Source organism: Alexandromys fortis, unplaced genomic scaffold (assembly GCF_014885135.2).
Source record: "Alexandromys fortis isolate MF-2015 unplaced genomic scaffold, M_Fortis_MF-2015_v1.1 scaffold_2_1_26212458, whole genome shotgun sequence".
NCBI classification, from domain to species: Eukaryota; Metazoa; Chordata; class Mammalia; order Rodentia; family Cricetidae; genus Alexandromys; species Alexandromys fortis.
In genome coordinates this window covers 695,174-717,151 of record NW_026067930.1, presented here as the reverse complement: position 1 = coordinate 717,151, position 21,978 = coordinate 695,174, and the positions used below count along the sequence as shown (strand labels likewise).

Below are 21,978 nucleotides of genomic sequence, written 5' to 3'. Positions count from 1 at the left end.
CCCTACTTCTCCCAGAAAGTATTTGTACCTTCTTGGCCCCAGTCAGGGCTGCCTTCTGAAGTTTGTGGTAACAGTACTTCGCATAGGTGCTTATTGCCACCCCTGGAAGAGAAAGGGTGGCAGTCAGCCTGGGGTGGACACATGGGACACAGGGATTCAGAAAAGCAACTATAAGGGTTTTGGGATGTGGCCAGCTTCTCATCCACCCCTGAGCTACATAGTAGCCCATATTCTCTCATAGGCAGTCCTTTAGAGCAGAGACCCAAGAGGAGAGGCAAGAGACACCACACCCCCCATCTCTAGAAGCTAGGGTAGGAGAAATCCCTCTGCCAGCCTTCCTATATCCACCTAGGAAGAACAGGGGAACAAAGAGCACAGCCTGGGTCCCAGGCTTTCAAACGCCACTTCCTTTCCTCCTTAGGTGACCCTAGCAAGACCTTTGGTTTTCCCTGGTCCCAGAGGAAGAGGCTTCTGGATGAAGCATTTGGTGCCTTTGGTCAGCACTGGGGCAAAGGCAGTTCTCCAGCAGCTCTGGCGTCCTTAGGGAGGGAGTGAAGTTAGGAGCAGAGTGTCAGGGAGAGAGAGAGAGTGGCCAAAGTTTGGCTCTTAGTGAAAGACAGCTTGCAGAAGATGCCAGTGCTCTGTGCCAGCGCTCTATTTAACCAGCGGGTAAGATAATGACAGGGCTGAAGGCCTGGCCTCCTCTCTCAAGGTAGGGAGCTTTCTGGAATTCATGCCTTGCAGCAGAGCTAGGCATGGACACTGGAGTGTTGGTAGGTGTCAAGTGTCTCCAACCTGTCCCAGCAAATAAGGATGGTGGCAGATGAAAGAACATGCCAAGAAGTGTCATGGACAGACACTAGCTGTGTGCTTCTGGAAAATGGACAACCCTTCCCTGGAAGGTTCTGCCTCTACTACCCGCAGCTGTGAAGTCTGTGATTGGGAGTACCTTTGCCTTTGAAAGGAGACAGTTCCTTATGGACATCTGAGGCCTTGGAGAGGTCCTTAGATCCCCAACTTTATATACATGTGTGTGTCATATAGAACACACACATATATGAGATATATACATATAGTTATTATATATAATTATATAAGTATACTCATTACACAAGTATATTATGGCCCATGAGAACCTTTATCACAAGTTTTATTCACATATGTAAAATGGTTCTTTTCTAACCAAAATAATATAAAGCTCTCCGACATTTAAGTTTTGGACAATCTGCCCCAGGTCCCAAGTGATCCACAGACTCCGGCAGACCACCGTGGTTTTTGTCCTCAGCCACCTAGAGAGCACTAGAGCTTCTCCCTCAGGCCATCTGCCCTTCATGATTGCCATGAGGCTGCCTTATTTTATAAGGATGGAGAGCGCTTAAGTGCTTTTCACTGCCCTGGCTCAGCTCAGCAGATGGGGTCTGAGAGCAATGGAACGGACGGACTTCAGCCTGTTGCCTCCTGTTCTGCCCACCCAGTGCTGCTTCATCTGATGCTCACTCAGGACCAGAGCAAACCCTACTCCAATCACCTCTCAGCTGGCAGTAGGTAGGAAAAACTGTGCTTCAGTTTTTCTGTAGGACAGAGACGGAGATAACGCCTGTCTCGCGGAGGCCTGAGAATGGCTGTGCTGGAAGCCTAGTAGCCAGCGGAAAGCAGACAGCTGCTGCTGCGGTGGCTGCTAGCCTAGGCCTGAGGCTGGGGCCACATGTGGCCTGGAGTCTAGGGAGCTGCAGTGATTTCAGCTCCTGCTAAGTGTCTAGAGTGGATCACACAGTGCCATTGCCACTCCACAGACCTTCACTTGCAAGAGGAGGTCAATCTAGCCTTGTTGGACCTTGGCCAGAACCCCACCAGGATGCAGGGAACAGTTCTGTGTGATGGATGGCTCACCATAGCCCTAGATGAGCGGCATTCCAGAGTTTTTACTATTGTAGCAGGAATCTGGGCAGGCTGTAAGCCTCAAAAACAGCTGGGTGTACCCGAGGTTTGTTGTGTCTGCTGCTGCTTACTCTGCATGGTCCTGGGAATGAATGCTCCCGGATTCTCTACCTGACAGTCTGAGCTCCAGGGCTCTGCCCAGTTCTGCTTCAAGTTCCACACTCGACCCCTACCTTGTGGCCACAACTCACAGACAGTTGGTGTACATGCAGCTCCATGCCTCCGGTGGTTAGGCAAGCAGGGTCTCTTTCTACTACTGTCCCCATGAGCAGTCTGAGCTAGGGCAGCCTGGGAGGCCCTGAGCAAGGACAAACTTCCAGTCCTATAGATGTCATCCTGGCCTAGCCTGCAAGGCCCACCATGCTTTGAAGCTTCCTGCTGGCTCAGTTTGTTTGAAACAGACCTCATCTACAGAAAGCTCCCCAGCCTTGTCCCTGGGTTCAGTGGGTGGCACACAACAGGCAGAGCAAAGAACAGGAGACCGGGGATTCAAATACTGTGAACCACGGCCTGATGGAAGCAGCTCTATACAAAGCTGGTGCAGGAGGGCCAGAGCTGAGGCCTTGTGAAGGAGTGGCGGTGCTGAATTGAGAGCTCTAGGTAGCGAGATCACAGCCTTGCCTGGAGTTCAGCGCAGCAGACAGTCCTGAGACAGGGCTCAGGGGAAGACAAAGAAGGCTGCTGGTGGAAGAAGGCAGAGGAACCCTGAACTGCAGAAGGCTTTGCTGGGGCCACCGTGGGAGAGGGAAGATCCCCTAACTATACTAGGGTGGGCTCCCCTGCCCCAAGACAACCAGCTCCACCTGTGAGCCTCACCCCAGCGTCAGGCCCACTCACTCACCTGGGGGCTGACTCCAGGCCTTCACAGGTTAGTCCACCAAGAAGCAAGTTGTGGATTGTCCTGGGTACTGCCAGAAGAGGTGCAGGGCATGCACCATTTCTCTAGGGTCATTTTGGCACCCTAGACCTCCAGTTTTTGCTTGCTTGGGAGGCCCCAAGCCTGAGGTTAGTGTCCCTCCCCCAGCCCAGAAGCGGTTAGAGAGAGGGCCAGGCGGCCATGATGGAAGCAGAGCGGTGCAGAGGCAGCGCCCAGGCTGCAGAGGCCCTACCATCTGGCTCTTCAACATAAGGCTTGGCTTTCTTTCTCAGTTTGGACTTCTTCTTACTGTTCCTTTCCAGAAGCTCTTTTATGTGCTGGGTCACTGGGGAGCAAACACAACTGTGAGGACCACAGGACACACGCCAGAAACCACTGCGCATGTGGTTTCCACGCTTGGTGGCAAGGTCCCTGGAACCGCCGGGGTCTGTCCCTATCAAGCTGATGGCCGCGTGTCTCTGGGGCGAGGCAGCTCTGTGTCCACACAGGTCAGAGTGAGGGGCTGGGCCCTTTCTGGAGCTACAAGACCAGAGAGTCTACGGTGGGTAGGAGGGCAGAGGACGGCCAGGGGGAGAAGATACAGCTGGCTCACACTTCTCTGCTGACAGAAAGTTTGGGCCTGGGCTCCTTAGCTGCTGTTTGGTCCACAGACCCACCTAACTACAAAGCCAGCAGAACGGGTGAATGGCGGTGACTGGACAGCCACCTGGCTGAGCCGTGCCTGTCAGACTTCTGCACTGTGAAATTACCGTAGTCTTCACGTGTTCTTGGGAAGTTAGTCACAAGGACAAAATGTGCTAAGGATATTTATTTTATACTTTGGTTTGAGCTTTGCCACTGGGAAGTTTTCGGTTGGCTCACGTGTCGTGTCCCCCCCCCCCCCCCCCCCCCCCCCCCCCCTCCCCCCCCCCCCCCCCCGCCCCCCCCCCCCCCTCCCCCCCCCCCCCCCCCCCCCGGGCCTCTATTGTCAATACTGGTGATTGAACACACAACTTCAGTGCATGCTAGGCGGGTACTCTAACACTGAGTCATAGGTCTAGCCCTCTTTGACTTTTTAAAATTTGTTTTTGAGACAAAGTTTTTCTGTGTAGGCCTAGTTGTCAGAAATTTGCCTACCTCTGCTTCTCTAGTGCTGGGATTAAAGGCATGTGCCACCACCACCTAGCCGCTTTTCCTTTTTGAGACAAGATCTTACTTAGACTGGCACAGCTGGCCTTGAACTCTTGATCTTGCCTTGGCATCCTGAGTAGCTGATCTAAGACTACACTACCAGGCGTGGCTACTTCCTTTTTACTTATTTTGGGTGTTAGGGACAGAACCCGCAGCCTTATTAATACCAGCCAAATGTTCTACACTGAGCTTTAACTGCAGCCCTTGAATCATCTCTAAGGTCTTGAAATTTTGATCCCTTGCTGTAGAGCTTGGGCTGACCGGCCTCAAGCCCTCTCTGTGCTGAGATTACAGACACGTGCCAGCACCCCAGCGACTTTTGACATCTTCCACATCCCTCACACCAGGATATCAGTCATTTCTCAAAAGGACTAGGGCTTATTTTCTTTATTTTTTTTAACTATTAGCTTTTATTTTTCTTAAATTTACTCTGTGGTTTCTGGGAATTGAACTTAGGACCCTGGAAGGAAGAACAGCCAGTGCTCTTAACCACTGTCTCACCAGCCCCAGGACTATGGTTTCTTGTGATGGAAAATTATATTTAGAAACCAAAAAAAGGTGTACGGTGTACTTGCTGCTATTGAGTTATCCTTGCTTCTAAGGGCCTCTCAGCTGACAGAGCAAGCAAATACGTGTCCACTGACCCCTATGTACACATATATTTCTATAAACACTCTGTAGGTGTCGATCGGTGTTTCTATTAACATATGAGTTCATACTAATGATTACACTTTAACCTGTCACCACAGAGATCAGTCTACACAGCTTCTGCTCCTTGTCTGCAGCCCGTATAACTGACTTTTCATTCCTCTTTCAGGGGAAGATGCTGAGGCCTGAGCCCCAGATTCCTGGCTCTACCACTGAGCCACACTTAAGCTGCTCGTTATCTCAATACTATCTCATTGGAGATCACTTCCCAGTTCAATTTTCCACAGATAGTGGTTTTGGTATTATGTAAAAGCCACGGCCTAACTCAGGAAGACAAAGGATTTCTCCTGTGTCTGAAGTTTGGGGTTTCATGCTTTGGTTCAAGACTTAACTTTTTTTTTTTGTTTTTGTTTTTGTTTTTCGAGACAGGGTTTCTCTGTGGCTTTGGAGCCTGTCCTGGAACTAGTTCTTGTAGACCAGGCTGGCACCGAACTCAGAGAGATCTGCCTGCCTCTGCCTCCCGAGTGCTGGGAATAAAGGCGTGCGCCACCATTGCCCAGCAAGACTTTCCTTTTTTAATTTCTTTTTGGTTTTCGAGACAGGGTTTCTCTGTAGCGTTTGGAGCCTGTTCTAGAACTAGCTCTTGCTGGTCTTTAACTCACAGAGATCCTTCTTTAATTTCTTCCCCCCTTTTTAAAATTGATTTTTATTGAGTTTTATATTTTTCTCTGCTTCCTTCCCCTCTTCAACCCTCCCAAGGTGCCCATGCTCCCAATTTACTCAGGAGATTTTGTCTTTTTCTACTTCCTTCTTCCCATGTAGATTAGATCTATGTAAGTCCTCATTGTTGTCTAAGTTCTCTGAGATTGTGGTTTGTGGCTGGTTTTCTTTTAAAAACCACCTATGAGTGAGTACATGTGATAACTGTCTTTCTGTGTCTGGGTTACCTCACTCAAAATAATGCTTTCTAGCTCTATCCATTTTCCTGCAAAATTCACTTTTTAAAATTTCTTTAGACAGCATATCTCTATGTAGTGTTGGCTGTACTGGAATTCCCTCTGTAGACCAGGCTGGACTAGAGATCTATCTCCCCATGTCTCCTGAGTGCTGGGATTAAAAAGTATGCTACCATGACTGTCTGGTTTATGGCCCATTTTGAGTTATGACCAATTCTTCATACAGTGCAAACAAAGGCTGGGATTAGTTTTCTTTTGTGTTTGAAAATCCAGTTCCTCAGCTGGGCAGTGGTGGCGCACGCCTTTAATCCCAGCACTCAGGAGGCAGAGGCAGGCAGATCTCTGTGAGTTTGAGGCCAGCTAGTTCCAGGACAGACGCCAAGGCTACAGCACCATTCGAGGAAGGCCTCCCTTTATTCACTGACCTGCTTTTGAGTGGGACTGTTTCTGAACCTCTGTGATGGTCACATGCAGACCAGACTGCATTACTCTAGATGTGTAACAAGCTAGTGGTGGGAAGTCCTCCAGCACGCTGCTCTTCTGCAGTACAGAAGTCACACAGTGTCAGAGGTTAGTCATGACCAGTGTGAGAGGGCGCTGGAAATGCTTAAGAGTAGCTTTGGCCATGGTGTTTCTTCACAGCAGAACAATATCTAAGACAAGGTCTAATTTTAAAGACCTTTTTAATAAGCATGTTTGTGTACGAATGTATGTATGTGTGCGTGCAAATATGTGTTGTGTGTTTATGTAGGTGCAAGTATCCAAAGAGGCCAGAGGCTAGAAGCATCAGATTCCCTGGAACTGGAGTTACAGTTGGTTAAGAGCCACCAAATATGGGTGCTGGGAATCGGACTTGGTACTCCTGCAAGAGCACTATACATTCTTAACCACTGAGCCACCTTTCCAGACCCTGTTCATGTTTTTTGTTCTTGAGATTGTATCTCGCCATGTAGCTTTTACTAATGTTAGGGTCATCATGTTGAGCTTAAATTTATGCTTCTCCTAATTCAGCCTCCAAGTGCTGAAATTACAGGTGTGTGCCACCATAGATAGCTTTTCACCACCATTAGCTAGACATTGGAAAGTCTTAAAAAATATGGAGTAAGGGGCTGGAGAGATGGCTCGGCGGTTAAGAACATGGAGTGCTCTTCAAGAGGACCCAGGTTCAATTCCCAGCACCCACATGGCAGCTCATAACTGTAACTCCTGTTCCAGAGATCTGACACCCTCACACCGACATTCTCACACACACACACACACACACACACACACACACACACACACACACCCCCGGGGTGGTGGTGGCACACGCCTTTAATCCCAGCACTCGGGAGGCAGAGGCAGGCAGATCTGGGTGAATTTGAAGCCAGCTTGGTCTACAGAGGACCTAGGTTCAATCCCAGGTCTGTAACTCCAATCTAGTCCAATTCTAGGAGATTCAGCATAGATCATGCAGTCAGGCACATAGGCAAAACATCAATGCACATAAAATAAAAATAAACAAATTACTTAAAAAAATATATGGAGTAGCAACCTCGCAGCGGTATTGCATGCCTTTAATCACAGCCTTGGGAGGCACAAGCAGGCAAATCTCTGAGTTCAAGGCTGGCCTGGTCTACACAGTGAGTTCTAGGATGGTGTGGGCTACACAGAGAAACCCTGTCTCCAAAACCAGAAAACAAACAAATACCCCCCCCCCCAAAAAAAAAAAGTTCAATTCTGTATCTGCCTCCCGAGTGCTGGCTTTATAGGTGTCCGGCAAGGACCATATTCTTGAACATGCCTGCTGAAAAGGGACGATCAGCTTGTATGCAGAGGTCTCTTCTGGGCTCCAGGCCAAGCAAAGTTGCACACAGGCAAACTTGAGGCAACCCCGAGATGGAGATGAAGGTTTTGACAGTGAGAGCAGCCCAGGCCCCACGGCCTGGATGCAAGGCACATGTTGGTTGCTTACCATTCAAGCATCCAGAGATAAGGCCTTATGGGCCTTAAATAGGGTGCTGTCAAACCCCAGCCCACAGGCTAAAGCCATCTCCTTATTTTCTGTTAGCCATGACACCATGTGTATTACACACTGGGAAAGAGGCATCCACAGACACTTCTGTGTGAAGGGTAGTATCACAGGAGACCCTACAGAAATAGCTCAGTTACAGTCTTCTTGGGTAGCTGACCTAGGGATTTCTAAGCCTCGGATCATCTCTTCAGTGGCTCACGGACTCACTCAAGTATACTCTTGTGGTGGTATACTATGGGCCTCACACTGTGCTAGGCAGTAGAGGGACATTTTCTTAACCTATAGATCAAATAAATTTGAAGGCCCCTTAAAAGAGGACAAGGAAGTGATCTATGAGGTCAACAAAACAGCTTCCAGGATTCCCCTGATGCTCAGAAAAGCTTAAGAGGACCAAAGACTGGGGTTCTTGAGTTGCCCACTAAGGCCTATAGTAGGCCCAAGCTGCTTGGAACCTGATTTTGGCCCTCAGTGTAGGCAAGGGAACATAGACCATGTGCAAGGCTACGCATCTTCCAGGACATATGACAAAAAGCGCATGCCTGGGGTAGAAATTCCATGTATTCTGAAATTTCATTCCCAAGTGGCTGAGGTACAACATGGTACCTATGCCCTGCACACCTTCCCTAGGAGCCTGCTCAAGTCACGCAGCTTCAGTCCTGTCCTCATGTGCACACACTTACCCCCACAGTATTATGAAGACTGCTTTCCCCATACCTGCTGGGGACAAGGCCTAGAGGCCCTGAACAGGACCTCAGTTTCTAGTCCAAGACAGACTCTTCTCCTCCTAAGGAGCAATGCACAGTACTGTGTGTGTTTCAGCATGTGGGTTTCCATCTGGACATCAGTTCTGTGGCTATACTCCACAGGTACCTGTAACTATTGAGGTAGAAGATGGCCACACAGCTAGCTACCTATGTTCTGCCCTGTGCCCACTCTAGCTAGCCTAGGGCTCAGAGCAACTGTCTAGCTGACAGAACCATGGCCTATCTCTGTGGGCCTTGTACTTGGCCCTAGGCAGTCACAGGCAAGCAAGAGACCTATGATAGTATACTACCTTCTGCCCTCACAGGGCAACACAGCTCATAATGCCTCGCTGACTGATCTCCATGGTCACCATGTTTTTCCTTGCTTAGGTTATTGGCCCAGACCCCACACAGAAGACAGCATGAGCCTCCCTGAACATCTTCTCTAACAACAGGATAACAAAATAGAGTATGGTAAGGGTATAGGACCTTGACAATACCTGTCCTGGTAGGTTTGGAGCAGAGTATATACAAGGCTACATATCCTTATTTCTGCCAGGTCTACCTAGGCTCTTCTCAGAGTTCCAGATAGGATTCTCTGAAGAGGCCTACAAGTCAGAGGAAACACGGGTCTGGGGTCTTCCAGGGGACTGTGTATCTTCTTGGAACTGGCCGGTTTTACCCAGCATGGCTAGGAGCCCTCTCCATAGCCCTTACCTCAGCAGTAGCAAAGCTGGGGTGCCGAGGGTCCCACATGCTGGGCCTTACCTTTGGTGTCATTAACGGGGTCCATATGCCGGTAGATATAGCCCTCCAGGTAGGAGTGGAACTTGGGGGTAGGTGGGAAGAAGGCCAGGCAGATGGCCATGAGCTCCCAGCCACGGGCCAGGCTCTCCAGGCGGAAGTTCTCTGTGGTTTGCCGGCATAGCTGGATGTACAGCTCATCCCGTAGGCCCTGTGCACTCCAGCCTTTGGTGGCAATCTCCAGGGCCACATGCAGTGGATCTGCCTTGGCTCGCCTGTCACCCATGTACATTTGGATTAACTTGAAGATTTCACAGGCCTCTTTCTTCACATGCCGGTCACTGGTCACAATCATGGGCTTCTTGATGGATTCACTGCTCCAGGCCAACATGTTGGCTATGGACACCTTTCGCCGGAAGAGACCCTGGGTGTGCTTGTTGAAGTGCTTGGAGGCCCAGTTCTCGATGTCTGTCTCTGAGGAGGGCTTACGCAGTGTGAAGGTGGGGAAGACACAGCTGGAGCTGGGTACTGCATTGCGGTTCTGCCGGCTGCTCTCAAACTGTGCGCAGGCACCAAGGTCCTCAGACTGGGAAGGACAAATGGGACTGGGCCATCAGAGGGTGGGCTGAGCAGGCAAATAGGCCCAGCTGGACTATAACCCTAAGAGGTGTGAGCCAGTCAGGCAAGTCTCAACTTGACCAAGAGGCTGAGGATAGAGTAATAGCCTTGGTCTTTGTTCTCAGGAAACCTGACTGGGTGAGGGAGGTCCAAGGTATCTTAGATGGGGATACAAACTCATCTTGACACCTTTAAGGAAGGCCAGCAACTGCCTCCTACAGGCAAAGCTACCAAGCTACCAGTTCTATTTCCACCTTGCATGACCCTGTGACCCTAGTGCTGGAGGACTGGCTCTTTTATCACTTGTCTAGGGCTTGACCCTGTTGGTCCCTCCCTCTGCCTATACAATCAGAGCCCCTTCTCAAATGGTAGCTTTGTCCTTGAAGCCACGTGAGGACCCAAGACAGCTGCTTCCTAGAATTCACTGAAACCTTCCCCAGTGGGTGGATTTAAACCAGCCACACCATCTCAAGGAGGCCTCTGGGTTCTAACTCCACCTTCTGTGGGCTCTACTGCTGCTGGGCAGATGTAGCAAACTAGCATGGATAATGGAGCCAGAAGCAACAGTGAGACTGTCAGTGTCAAATCTTGGGACCTGGTGGATTCCAGAGGGCAGAGCTGTGAAAACAGACACTCAGGCCTTGGTGTGGCAGCCTACAGGTGGACCCTCATTGACAACTGGTACACGAGGTCTGAGACTCGGGTTCTAAAACCTCCAGGTGTCACACTCATGCCATGGATGCCAGGCACACCCAGGCCCCATTCTGCCTGTGCTGCCCTGATGTCTGGTGGCCCAGAGCTCCCGTCCACCCTCCCCATGCCCTCACCTGTGAGGGGTGGAGGTAAGGCTCCGGCGAGGCCAGGTTGGTCTGCACAGAGATGCTCTTCTCCAGAAGGATCTGGGGGAAGCCAAGTTTTTCAAAGGTGCTCCGCTTCCAATGCTTGTTGTCTTGTTGTGCCAATGCCTCATCCTCACTGAATGCTCGTACCACAGGCCCAGGCATGGGCAGTGGAACAGCGCCATCACTTTCATACCCTGAGCCATCTTGCTGGGAGTCCCAGCTGCCCCTCTGCTTCATGTGGAAGTGGGCTTGTTGTGCCTCCCAGGCCAGTCGGGCCTGTGCCAGGAAGGGCTCAGGTGTGCCTCGTACTAGGTCTGCCTCAGCCTTTATTGGCGTAAGGCTGGACCTGCATGGAGAATGCTCTTCAGCCAGAGGCTGCTCTTCTAGAAGGTCCCCAGGACCATCAGTGGATGAGGTACTAGGGACTTGGCACAGAGAGGGCTTTCTATTCTTCCTCTTACGAGTGCCTGGGGAGTAACCTGTGGAAGACATGGTGTCCTGCTGACTGGACCAGGACATGGCATCCTCCTGGGCTTGGGGCAGTGGTGTAGGTGGTTGGCTTGGGCGTGACTCGGGCCCTTCCATGGTGCTATAGTCTCCAGACCTGACCCCCAGGCGCTGGTCTCTCAGTAAGCAGGGGCTGGGCTGCAGGGAGTACGTGCCACCACCTGGGTTGGGTGCATACTTGTGTCTGGGCCCAGCTCTAAGCTTGGGGCTGGAACCTGCCTGCTCCACATACACCAGCTGCCGCACATACTCCTTGCCCACAGGGCTATATTCCAGGCTCAGAAAGCGCTCTGGGCACTTCTGCTTGGTGCGCATCAGCTGTTGGCAAGGTGATGTCGGGGTCTGCTTAGTAGTTTGCAGGAATGGGTGGGGCTTTCGGCCTGGTGACCTCTGTGGTGAGCCAGTCTGGTAGGGGCTGTTGGCCTCAAACTGTACATCCATGGGGGGCTCATCATAAATGGGGGCTTGGTATTCCACTGGAGGCTCCTCATAGAGTGGGGGCTCATATCCATAGCGTGGGGAGGAGGGCTGTGAGTCACTGGAGGGCTTTCGGGGCTGCATCAACAGTGGAGAACAGTTTCCAGAGAGCTCAGCCCTCCTGAGGAAGGGTGAGGGCCGCCTCTCCGGAAAGAAGACAGTGCCATCAGTGTCAGGGACAAAGGTCTGCAGGCTAGGTGAGTGCTGGCTGCCAGAGGGTCTGCGGTGATGCCCTCCCACCTGGCTGTCTGAGGGATAGCCATTGCCTTGGGGAGTGAGGAAGCTGGGTTCACGGTCAGCAACCTTGATGAGCATGCGTTCCTTGTTACCAGAGTTCCACCGCAGTGAGGAGGTCCTGCATGGAGAGTGACACCAGTTATTGGCAGAATTAAGTCTAGCCCCACCATCCAGCCTGAGACTTTCCCAGCATCTTCCTCATGCTTAGGTCCGTTTGGAATGGTCTTGTGCTCTTTCTAGAGCTCTTCCACCTCAGAGCTGTTTCTTGCTCAGTCTAGTACCAGGCAGAGCACTGCTTCTGGAGGTGCCAGTCAATGGCTCAGGTATCAGAAGAGCCCAAACCTATTACCATATGAGTACCGCAGGGTCCAGTTTCAAAAGATGGCTCCTGTGGCCTTTCCCTTGCTTTGATCACCACTTTTACCTTGGCAGAAAGATACTTGTTTTTCTCTCAGCTCCCTACTAATACCTCTATCAGGTCAAGGGCACTCACAAATGTCCCTTACCAGGGAGGTTATGGTGGGTATCTGGCATCTTCTGAATGTCTTTTGCTTACGAAGTAGGTAGTACTGCCCCTAAGGACATCAGACACAATGCTTATATATGTCCTATCCCATAGGCCTGAGGTCAGAAAGAGCCCTGCATCTCATGACTATGCTTGAAGTACCAAGAAGCTTGGAACAGTATTCCAAGAAAGATGTTCCTGCTCTCCCCTCAGACAGCTGAAGTGATCCTCTGACTAGGGTTTCCAATACCTTTTGAATTTGGCTGAATAATCTTGCATGAGTTTTTGAAAACCAGCTACTGTGATTTCAAGTCTCATGTTTACTTTTTTCTTCTCTTCTGGGACTCCAATACAATTCACTGTGCACCATTCAGTTATCATGAGATGGTCTAAATTTCTCACTTCTCCATCTCTTCTCATCTGTCTTATATTTACTAGTGTTCTACTTAACTATGCTGTTTGCTTATTTTAGATAGGCCGTGTGGCTGTCTGGCTTTGAATATGAGATTCTCCTGCCTCTGCCTCGAGTGCTAAGATTAGAGGTGTCTACTATCACACTCATTTCTGCTTATTTTTTAAAAGTGTATAGGTATTTTGTCTGCATATTTATCTGTACACTATGTGCATGCAGTGGCTGTCAGGGCCTAAAGAATGCAGCAGATCTCCTAGTACTGGAGTTACAGACTCTTGCTAGCTGCCATACAGGCAACGAGAACCGAATCCAGATCCTCTGGAAGAGCAGCCAGTGCTCTTAACCACTGAGGTATTTATCCAGTCTGTTTTTAAGCAGATTAATCTTGAGACTGGAAAGGTGGAAGCCTTTCCAGTACTTGGAAACCAACTTGTTCTACAAAGTGAGTTCTAGGCCAGTAGAATACTGAGATTCTGTCTTGAAAAACAAAGACAAACGTGTAGGTATGGAGATGCAGCCCAATGAAAAGCACTTGTATATAGTTCTAGGTGTGACTTCCAGCAATCCTCCCTCAACAAATGCAGCAAATAAAATCTATGACATCAGGCATGCATCTCTACACATGAAACTTTACATTTTTTATTTCAAGTGCATAGGTGTTTTGCCTGCATGTATATCTGTGTACATGTACATCCATGCCCGATGAGGCCAGAAGAGGAACCTGATCTCTAGGCACTGGAGTTATAGACAGGTAAGAGCCTCTGGTGTAGGAGGTCCTTCTGTTTGTGTGTTGCTTTCATTGGTTAATGAATAAAGAAACTGCCTTGGCCTAGTTGATAGGGCAGAACTTAGGTAGGCAGGGAAGACAGAAGTGAATGCTGGGAGGAAGAAAGGCGGAGTAGGGGAGAGATGCCATGGAGTCGCTAGAGACATGCTGAATCTTTCCCGGCAAGCCATTGCTATGTGGCGATATACTGATTAATAGAAATTGGTTAAATTAAGATATGAGAGTTAGCCAATAAGAGGCTAGAGATAATGGGCCAAGCAGTGATTTAATTAGTACAGTTTTCTGTGTGGTTATTTCGGGGCTAAGCTAGCTGGGCGGCAGGGAAGAACAAGCGGGCCCTCTCCCTATAACAAGCCCCACAATGGTGCTGGGAAGTGAACACAGGTCCTCTAGAAAAAGAGCTAGAGTTCTCAACCACTGAGTTACCTTTTCGGCTCCTCGTGCTTTTGACTGGTTTAAATCTTCATAATTTATCATCATTTTGAAACAGGATCTCTCTTCGTATCCCTGCCTGTCCCAGAATTTGCTATGTGGACTGTGCTATAGCCTGGCCTCAAACTCAGAGATCTGCTTATCTCTGTCTCTGCCTCCTTTATGCTGGGATCAGAGGTATGAGCCCATGTCTGGCTTTTCATAATTTCTTTAGGTATATCTTTGAATGTTTTGTTCCTTGCAACCTAAGTTAACTTCCTCCTGTGGCAGTCTAGTAGTAAGGATTAGGTGGTAAATCTTCAACCTAGAATGCTAAAGTGTACTGCACGAACATACTACTGACAGTCAAACAGTGGGTTCACAGGGAGGTGACACGCTGGTCTTCCCCTACTATTTTCTGTTCTAACACAATCTCCCCCCTTTTCCTTGAGACAATATTTCATGTAGCCCAGACTGGCCTCAAACTTGCTCTGTGGCTGAAATGACACTAAACTCTTGATCACCCTGCTTCCCCCTCCTGAGTGCTGAGATTATAGGCTGTACTACTGTAGCCAACTCATTATCAAATTTAGAAGATGTGGTTATGGACCTTGAGAGCAGCACAGTGCCAAATAAAATAATATCTGTCCATTTACCTGCCAGGTACACATGACCCTCATCTTTTTAAAAAATTTTTTCTTGCGCCCTCATTCACTCTCAGATGACAAACTGTCTGGAGAATGGTGCCAGCCCCTCTCAGTCACACTTCTTCAGCCACCTCAACCGCTCTTCATTTCTGTCTTTCTTTTTTTTTTTTTTTTTTTGCCCTTTGTTTTGCCTTTTCTTGGATTTTCAAGACTGGGTTTCTCTGTGGCTTTGGAGCCTGTCCTGGAATCACTCAATAGACCAGGCTGGCCTCAAACTCACAGAGATCCACCTGCCTCTGTCTCCTGAGTGTTGGGATTAAAAGCGTGTGCTACTAATGCCCAGCTTCTTCCTTTTTTTTTTTTTTTAAAGATTTATTTATTTATTATGTATCCAACATTCTGCCTCTTTGTATGCCCGTCGGCCAGAAGAGGGCACCAGATTTCACTACAGATGGCTGTGAGCCATCATGTGACTGCAGGACCTCTAGAAGAGCAGCCAGTGCTCTTAACCTCTGAGTCGTCTCTCCAGCCCCAGACCTTCATTTCTTGAGCTACTTTCCTTTTCCAAAGAGTTAAGGCAGAGACCAGTCAGAAAGGGTTTCTATTTACTGAAAAAAAGAAGTTTCTCTGAAGGGTGTGAAGGTTCATGCCTTTAATTCCAGGCAGGAGGATCTCTGTGAGTTCAAGTTCAGCATGGTCTACAAAGTGAGTTGCAAGCCAGCAAAGGCTACATGGTGAAACTCTGTTTCAAAAAACTCAACCCAAACCAAAGAAGAAGCTCCTCTGATGAGGGGTGAGAGCTATACTGACCTGTGTGTATACAGTAAGTACTCAGACACTGTTTAGAAAAGTGGCAGTAGTAGGTTTTCCCCTAGGGTCCCTGACCTTCCAGTCACAGGTTAATACTACCAGGCATGAATCCCTACTATTGACAGACTAGGCCTTAAGTAAGCCACTGCCACGTGGCAATATACAAAGATTAATAGAAATGGGTTAAACTGAGATGTAAGAGTTAGCCAATAGGAAATTAAGAGCAAGCCAGTTGGTAGTGGCGCTCGCCTTTAATCCCAGCACTTGGGAGGCAGAGGCAGGCAGATCTCTGAGTTCGAGGCCAGCCTGGTCTACAAGAGCTAGTTCCACAACAGAAGAATTTGGCACACACCTTTAATCCTAGCACTCGGGAGGCAGAGGCAGGCAGATCTCTGTGAGTTCGAGACCAGCCTGGTCTACAGAGCTAGTTCCAGGACAGGCTCCAAAGCCGCAGAGAAACCCTGTCTTGAAAAACCANAAAAAAAAAAAAAAAAAAAAAAAAAAAAAAAAAAAAAAAAAAAAAAAAAAGAGCTAGTTCCAGGACAGGCAAAAACTACAGAGAAACCCTGTCTCGAAAATTAAAAAAAAAAAAAAGAAAGAAAGAAAGAACGAACGAACGAACGAACGAAAGAAAGAAAGAAAGAAAGAAAAAAAAAAGAAAGTAGAGCTAATGGGCCAAGCAGTGTTTCAATTAATACAGTTTCTGTGTGGTTATTTTGGGTGTAAGCTAGCCAGGATGAACAAGCAGGCCCTCACCTTGCAACAATTGACCCAGAACAAGCGAGCCCTCCTGCAACAGAGGAGGGCCTTTAGGCAGGCCTCTGCAGAGGCTGGTCATGTCAGCTAATGTGGCTGGCATGTTTTTATAGGGCTGAGAGTAGCTGAACTGCTAACATGAGGACTGATGAGTGGAAGGATCTTGGAGTGGGCTTGCTTCTCCCATCTGCCATTCATATCTAAGTTATCTAGAAAGACCTAGAGAGCCTCTTTAGTCCACTGGGACTTGTGCCTGTAAGGGGTACCTGCCACCCTGAAAACTTATTAGTGAGCCAGGCTCCTGATTTTGAGGGGTAATAGCTCCCCAGGGCTAGCAGGGTTGTGGCAGTGCTTGCCAACCAAAGACTAGATGGGCACATCTGTAAAGAGTACATCTCCTTGGCCCACTATGGTGTTTTAAAAGGCATGGAAAATCTCAAGCCTTGTGGCCAGAGCTGAGGTTTGATTTGTCACCATCTAGACCCATACTGCTGATGAGAAGATGAAGCCCAGGGAGGAACACACCTGGAACACATTTGTAGTTACATAGTACACTAAGGGCCAGGGCAGATGCTGATTCCCTTCTACACCTGTCTCTACTTAGGAAACAAATCCATTTGGCTAAGTAAACTCTCAGGGCCTCTCAAATTTTCAACTTCTTCCCCAGTACCAATGCTGTTGCTGAGTGGTCCGTGATAAGGACCCTGACCACCCTCAGGGATAATACTTTGCTTTCTGCCTATGTTCCCACAGCAAACCAGTTACCAAGAAAGAAGACTGCTACTTTTCTGTTTGAGGACCTTGGGCCAAGAAGCCAGAAGCTGCTTCTTCTCTTTGACTACCTTAGGTTTTCTGACTGGGCCTGGCAAGTGCTCTAAAGTATGTAGCCAGTATTCCCTGAGGGTGGACCACACATTAAGGATCCCTCACACCCCATCCTTCTGCCAGAGGCTGAGGAGAGCACCAAGGATCTTCTGAAATGGAATTCCCAGTGAAGTTAGGGCAATTGTGAGTGTCCTCTGCCCACACCCAAGGGGCTGGTGGTCTTTACAGCCTCTCCTGGTGCTCCTGTTGCTTCTTGCTCAACCAGACTCTGCTCCAACTATTCCAACACCAGCCCACCCAGGAACACTCAGATCAGCAGACAGGTGTGTCCAACATCAGGCAATTTACCTGTAGTGAAGGAGCTGGCCGTCAGCACTGTAATCCCGGTAAACCTCATAGTCCTTCTCCAGGAGCACGCCTGGTGGTGAACAACTGAAACACGGCAGAATGAGAAAGGTATGAGATCAGTGCAGCACTTCAAGCTCACTGCCCTGGGGATGGCCTTAGTTTATAGACAGGGTCTCATTGTGCAGTGACACTCACAGAGATCATCGGCTTCTGCCTTGTGAGGGCTGGGATTACAAGTGTGCCCTGCATGCTCCTGTGTGCTTTCCTATGGGCTAAGCAAGAACTTCAGCCACAGTGCCCTGTCTAGAGGCCATGGAGCAAGCAGGCCAGGTCTCTCTCCAAACTGCAAACTCCTTTGAGATCCATTACATTCCAAAAATAAACACCCTTCCATTATTTTGTATTCAAACATGTGTTTTAAACTATCCTCACAGAGCTCAGTATAGACCATGGAAAGGTCTTCAGCATCTGGGAAGGCCCACTGCCATTTTGTCCTTCACAACTCCTCCTGGTTCAAGGTACTGAAGACTCTGAAAGGAGATCTCCTTACCTGGGCTACCAAATGGCTACAGAGGGCAGGTCTGTAGCCAGGCTTTACTTCCTTAAGTACATACCCACCTGTGACTTTTCTGCTTTTGTTTTTGTAGACAGTTTCTCTGTGTAGCCCTGGCTGTCAGAGTTCGCTTTATAGACCAGGCAGGTCTTGAACTCACAGAAATCCGCCTATCTCTGCCTCCTGAGTACTGGGATAAAAGGCGTGCACCACTGTCCAGCATTTTTTTTTCTTTTCAATTGATTGTTTAGCAACGAAGTGCATTTGCATGATGGCAACAGTAACAACAAAAATAAAACAGAAGGCCGGGCGGTGGTGGCACACGTCTTTAATCCCAGCACTCGGGAGGCAGAGGCAGGCAGATCTCTGTGAGTTCGAGGCCAGCCTGGTCTACAAAAGCTAGTTCCAGGACAGGCTTCAAAAACTACAGAGAAACCTTATCTTGAAAAACCAAGAAACAAACAAATAAACAAATAAATAATATAGACGTCTAGGGTATAAATTAATAATGAAGCTTAAAGGTAGCTCACATATACAAGGCCCAGGTTCAATCTCAAAAGCATTTATTCTAATCAAAGCCCCACATTCATCTGGGTTTAGTGGTTCATGTTTGTAATTTTAAGAATTGGGAGGCTGAGGTTCAAGGCCAGTCTGGGTAAGCATTAAGACCTTCTTCATAAACCAGGTGGTGGTGGTGCACGTGCACACCTTTAATTCTAGCACTCAGGAGGCAGAGGCAGGTGAATCTCTGTGAGTTCAAGGCCGCTTGACCTACAGATGAGTTCCAGAATAGTAGAAACCCTGTCTCCAAAAACCAGAAAGACTCTCTTCGCAAACAAATATAAGGACTGTGCTGGATCAAAACAGTAATACTTGGCTATAATACACAGGGCCTAGGGAGATGGCATGGTCAGTGAAGAGCATGAGGATCTGAATGCAGACCCCTGCGTGAAGACGTGCACCTGTAACCTTAAGTTGGAGGGGAGATAGGAGGATCCTTGGAGCTGAGGGATCAGCAAATCCAGCCACAATGGAAAGCTCCAAGTTAGCAGGAGATGCTGTCTCAAAAAATAAACTGAGGAGTGACAGAAATAGACACAAACACATATATAAATAAGCACATCCATTTGCCTAAACACATACACACACAAAAAAATACTGAAAAAAATGTAGAAATAGCTAAGAGAAAAAGTTCAAAGTACAGAAGAACTCAAGGGCTCCGTTACTTAAAGGTGGTTGCATAGAGCTCCCTGGTCAAAACAAAGTAGCACTCGAGAGCACAGATTCTGAAACTCACCAGAAAGTGTGATCATCAACCGACACATATGATATGGTTTGTTCACACCAACTCACACTGAAATTTTGTTCCAACCTGAGGAAGGGAAAGGTCTTGAAGAGGGATGAGGGCGCTGCTGAGTTTCTGTGGGGGTGGAGTGCTCTTCAGAGATCTGCGAGGGCAAGGCATTGCAGGGTAGGTCAGCTCCTTTGTCTCTCCCGCCTGCACTTTTTCATGAACCAAAATAAGCCAGTTTCCTCTATGAATCACGCTGCTAAAAATATCTTACTGTGGGAGCAGAAAATGGTCTAAGGCAACATACAAGAATTTAGTAAACAGAATAGAAAATTAGGAAGATAGCAAGATTTCTAGAAAGAAGTCCTATGTCTAAAAGCTAAGAAACACCCTGTTCACACTGAGAGTGCAATGCCTAAAATGTCCCAGAACTCGTGATCTCCTGTCTTTGCCTCCACAGCTTATCCTTCTGATGTGTGCCACTACAGCTGACAGAATGCTAGACAATATTTCAAAAGGTGCAAGAATATGTACCTGGAAATCAGTGGCAGATGACATTAAGGCATTTCATTTTTGCTTCTGTATGGACATGAATTTCAAAAGACTGACTGAATGAGTGGCAATTATTAACAAAAGCTAGTAGTCAATATCTTCAAATATAGCACTATGATATAGAGTAGAAAGCTAGAAAATAATAATGACATATGTAAACCTAACTCTAGTATACCTAGTATATCTAGTATAACTCTAGTAGTCCATTTGTTTCAGGCAGGGTATCTAACGTGTTATGTCCGATTGGTTATCAAATGCCACAAGACCTTACAGAGCATGGGACTCAGTCATCAGTTACCCTGCAGGTTCCCCAGGCTCACTGCCATGCTACACTGCAGCAGAGCATGCTGGGTATGGCATAGTTAGTTCCTCCTCCTCAGGCTCATGCCCTCTCCTCTCCCGGAATACACATGGAAAAGACATTCCACCTGCCTACTACTTGCATCTCATAATTCCAGAGGACTCCATGGGTCAGAAGGCTGCTTCTACCATTACACTCATACAACTAAGGGCACCTAGGACTTTTAGGGCTTATGCCTCCTTCTACATCCTACTTCCAGCCACCAGTGCCTAGGTAGGAGGAGTCAATATCAACCTGTCCTCTAGACTTTGGGCAAAGGTTGGACTTATCTCTTATCTTCATTAATCACCAATGCCAGGTTGGCCCTCAGTGGGGCAGGGACATGAGCTGTACCTACTCCATAGAAATCTGCAAGATAACAAACCAGATCCTCGGGCATCCATGGGGTTAAGAGGCAGAGGAGCATCGAGAAAGGGTCACCAGAGGGAGGTTTCGGCAGGAAGTAAAATGGAGTAGGAGGGGAGTCTGGCATAGCCTACAAATGCAGCTTTATGTTGAGCCAAACAGGAGCTCCTGACACATCTTGGGACTATGGATTGGCTATTAAAAATTGGCTGCAGTTTAAATAGGAGGTCAAGAAACTGCAGCCAGTTCTAGTCTGCTTCCTATTTTTATAAGGCCCGTGAGCTAAGAATGGGTTTTGTATGTTTTTTTTTTTGGGGGGGGGAGGGGCTGTATGTTTTTAAATGGTTGAAAATATTTTATGATGTGGAAATTGCATGGTACTCAAATTTCTTAGCACAATGACTTATTCCCTATAGTGTGTGGAGCATCTGCACTAGACAGCAGAGCTGAGCAGGCACGATGCAGCATGGTTCTTATAACTCATGTATTGCCCAATGGCAGAGAATCACGGGGATGCAGCTGTCGCTCGACAGCATTTAGCACGTCATCATGATGTTTTATTATGTTTAACATCAGAGACTACTTATGACATCAAAACAACGAAAGGAAAATAGTTCCTAGATGTCATGTTCTTGAGCACAGTAAACTGTTAGATGGTGAACACCATCTTTATGACATAGTGACATGTCACAGTGCTAAGACAACACATGTCAGCATTACTAGGCACATGCCACATTACTCTCAACTTATATAACGCTCCCAGTGATTTTAAATGGAAGTTGAAGCCTCAAGATGGAATATCTCATTATAGCACATTTACTGGACAAAAAGATAACCATTAGAAAAAAGAAAATTCTCAGTTTCTGTATCTCTGTTTTTCATGAGCATGTATATATAAGACCAGAGGTTGACATTATGTGTCTTGCGGGATTGCCTTCCACCGCAGAGTTTGGGACAGGGTTTCTCTCCAAAGCCAGTGTGCATCACTTAGATAGAATGACTGATCAAAGAGCTCTGCCATCTTCATCTCCACACCAGGGGTACGGATGTATTTTCACCATGCCATAGTTTTTATGTGGGTGCTAGGGATGCGAATTTGGGTCCTCATACCAGGGAAGCAGGCACTTACCGACTTAAGCATCTCCCTAGCCTGAGGGTCTCACTTCTTAGTCAAGCAAGGAAAGCTGCTCACTAATGATGAATTAATTAAATTGTATTGATTGCAGCAGCCAAAACAGTATGTCCAGATATAATAAATTTGCCTGAGACCATTAGCCTTTGGCACAGACAGTTTCTTCTGAAGGTGAGGTCCACAAGAGACATAACAGTCACGTAATTCAATGGCTTTGTTTGGCTCCTGATGACATAACATGTTACTGACACTGATCAATTTTTCAAGAGTCAGAGCTAAGCTGAAATACTAAGGATCTGCCTCCTATAAACTGTCTATGTAGGAAACTACAGCAGAGAATATGTTCAAATAAGCCCAATAAGTTAGCTATCAATGTGACAAAAATATCAGACGTAACAGGAGGGAAGGGTCCTTTGGCTCATGACTTGAAATTTCTGTCTGTGAGGAGTTGGTTCTATTGTGCCTGGGCCTA

General features: G+C 47.9%; 1 protein-coding gene across 5 annotated transcripts in view; it reads right to left on the bottom strand.

The window, feature by feature from the left end:
- Arhgap39 (Rho GTPase activating protein 39) overlaps positions 1-21,978 on the bottom strand; it is a 95,873-nt gene that overhangs the window by 3,622 nt on the left and 70,273 nt on the right. For 2 of the 5 annotated variants that reach the window (XM_050145283.1, XM_050145284.1), the window contains exons 4-8: positions 17,273-17,356; positions 10,536-11,889; positions 9,115-9,676; positions 3,048-3,140; positions 29-102 (exon numbers count right to left, since the gene is read on the bottom strand). In XM_050145283.1, coding sequence (XP_050001240.1) covers positions 29-102; positions 3,048-3,140; positions 9,115-9,676; positions 10,536-11,889; positions 17,273-17,356 — 2,167 coding nt within the window. Of the gene's footprint in view, positions 1-28; positions 103-239; positions 3,141-9,114; positions 9,677-10,535; positions 11,890-17,272; positions 17,357-21,978 lie in introns of those variants that run through there. The other 3 variants (XR_007592324.1, XM_050145285.1, XM_050145286.1) reach the window with 3 other exon arrangements.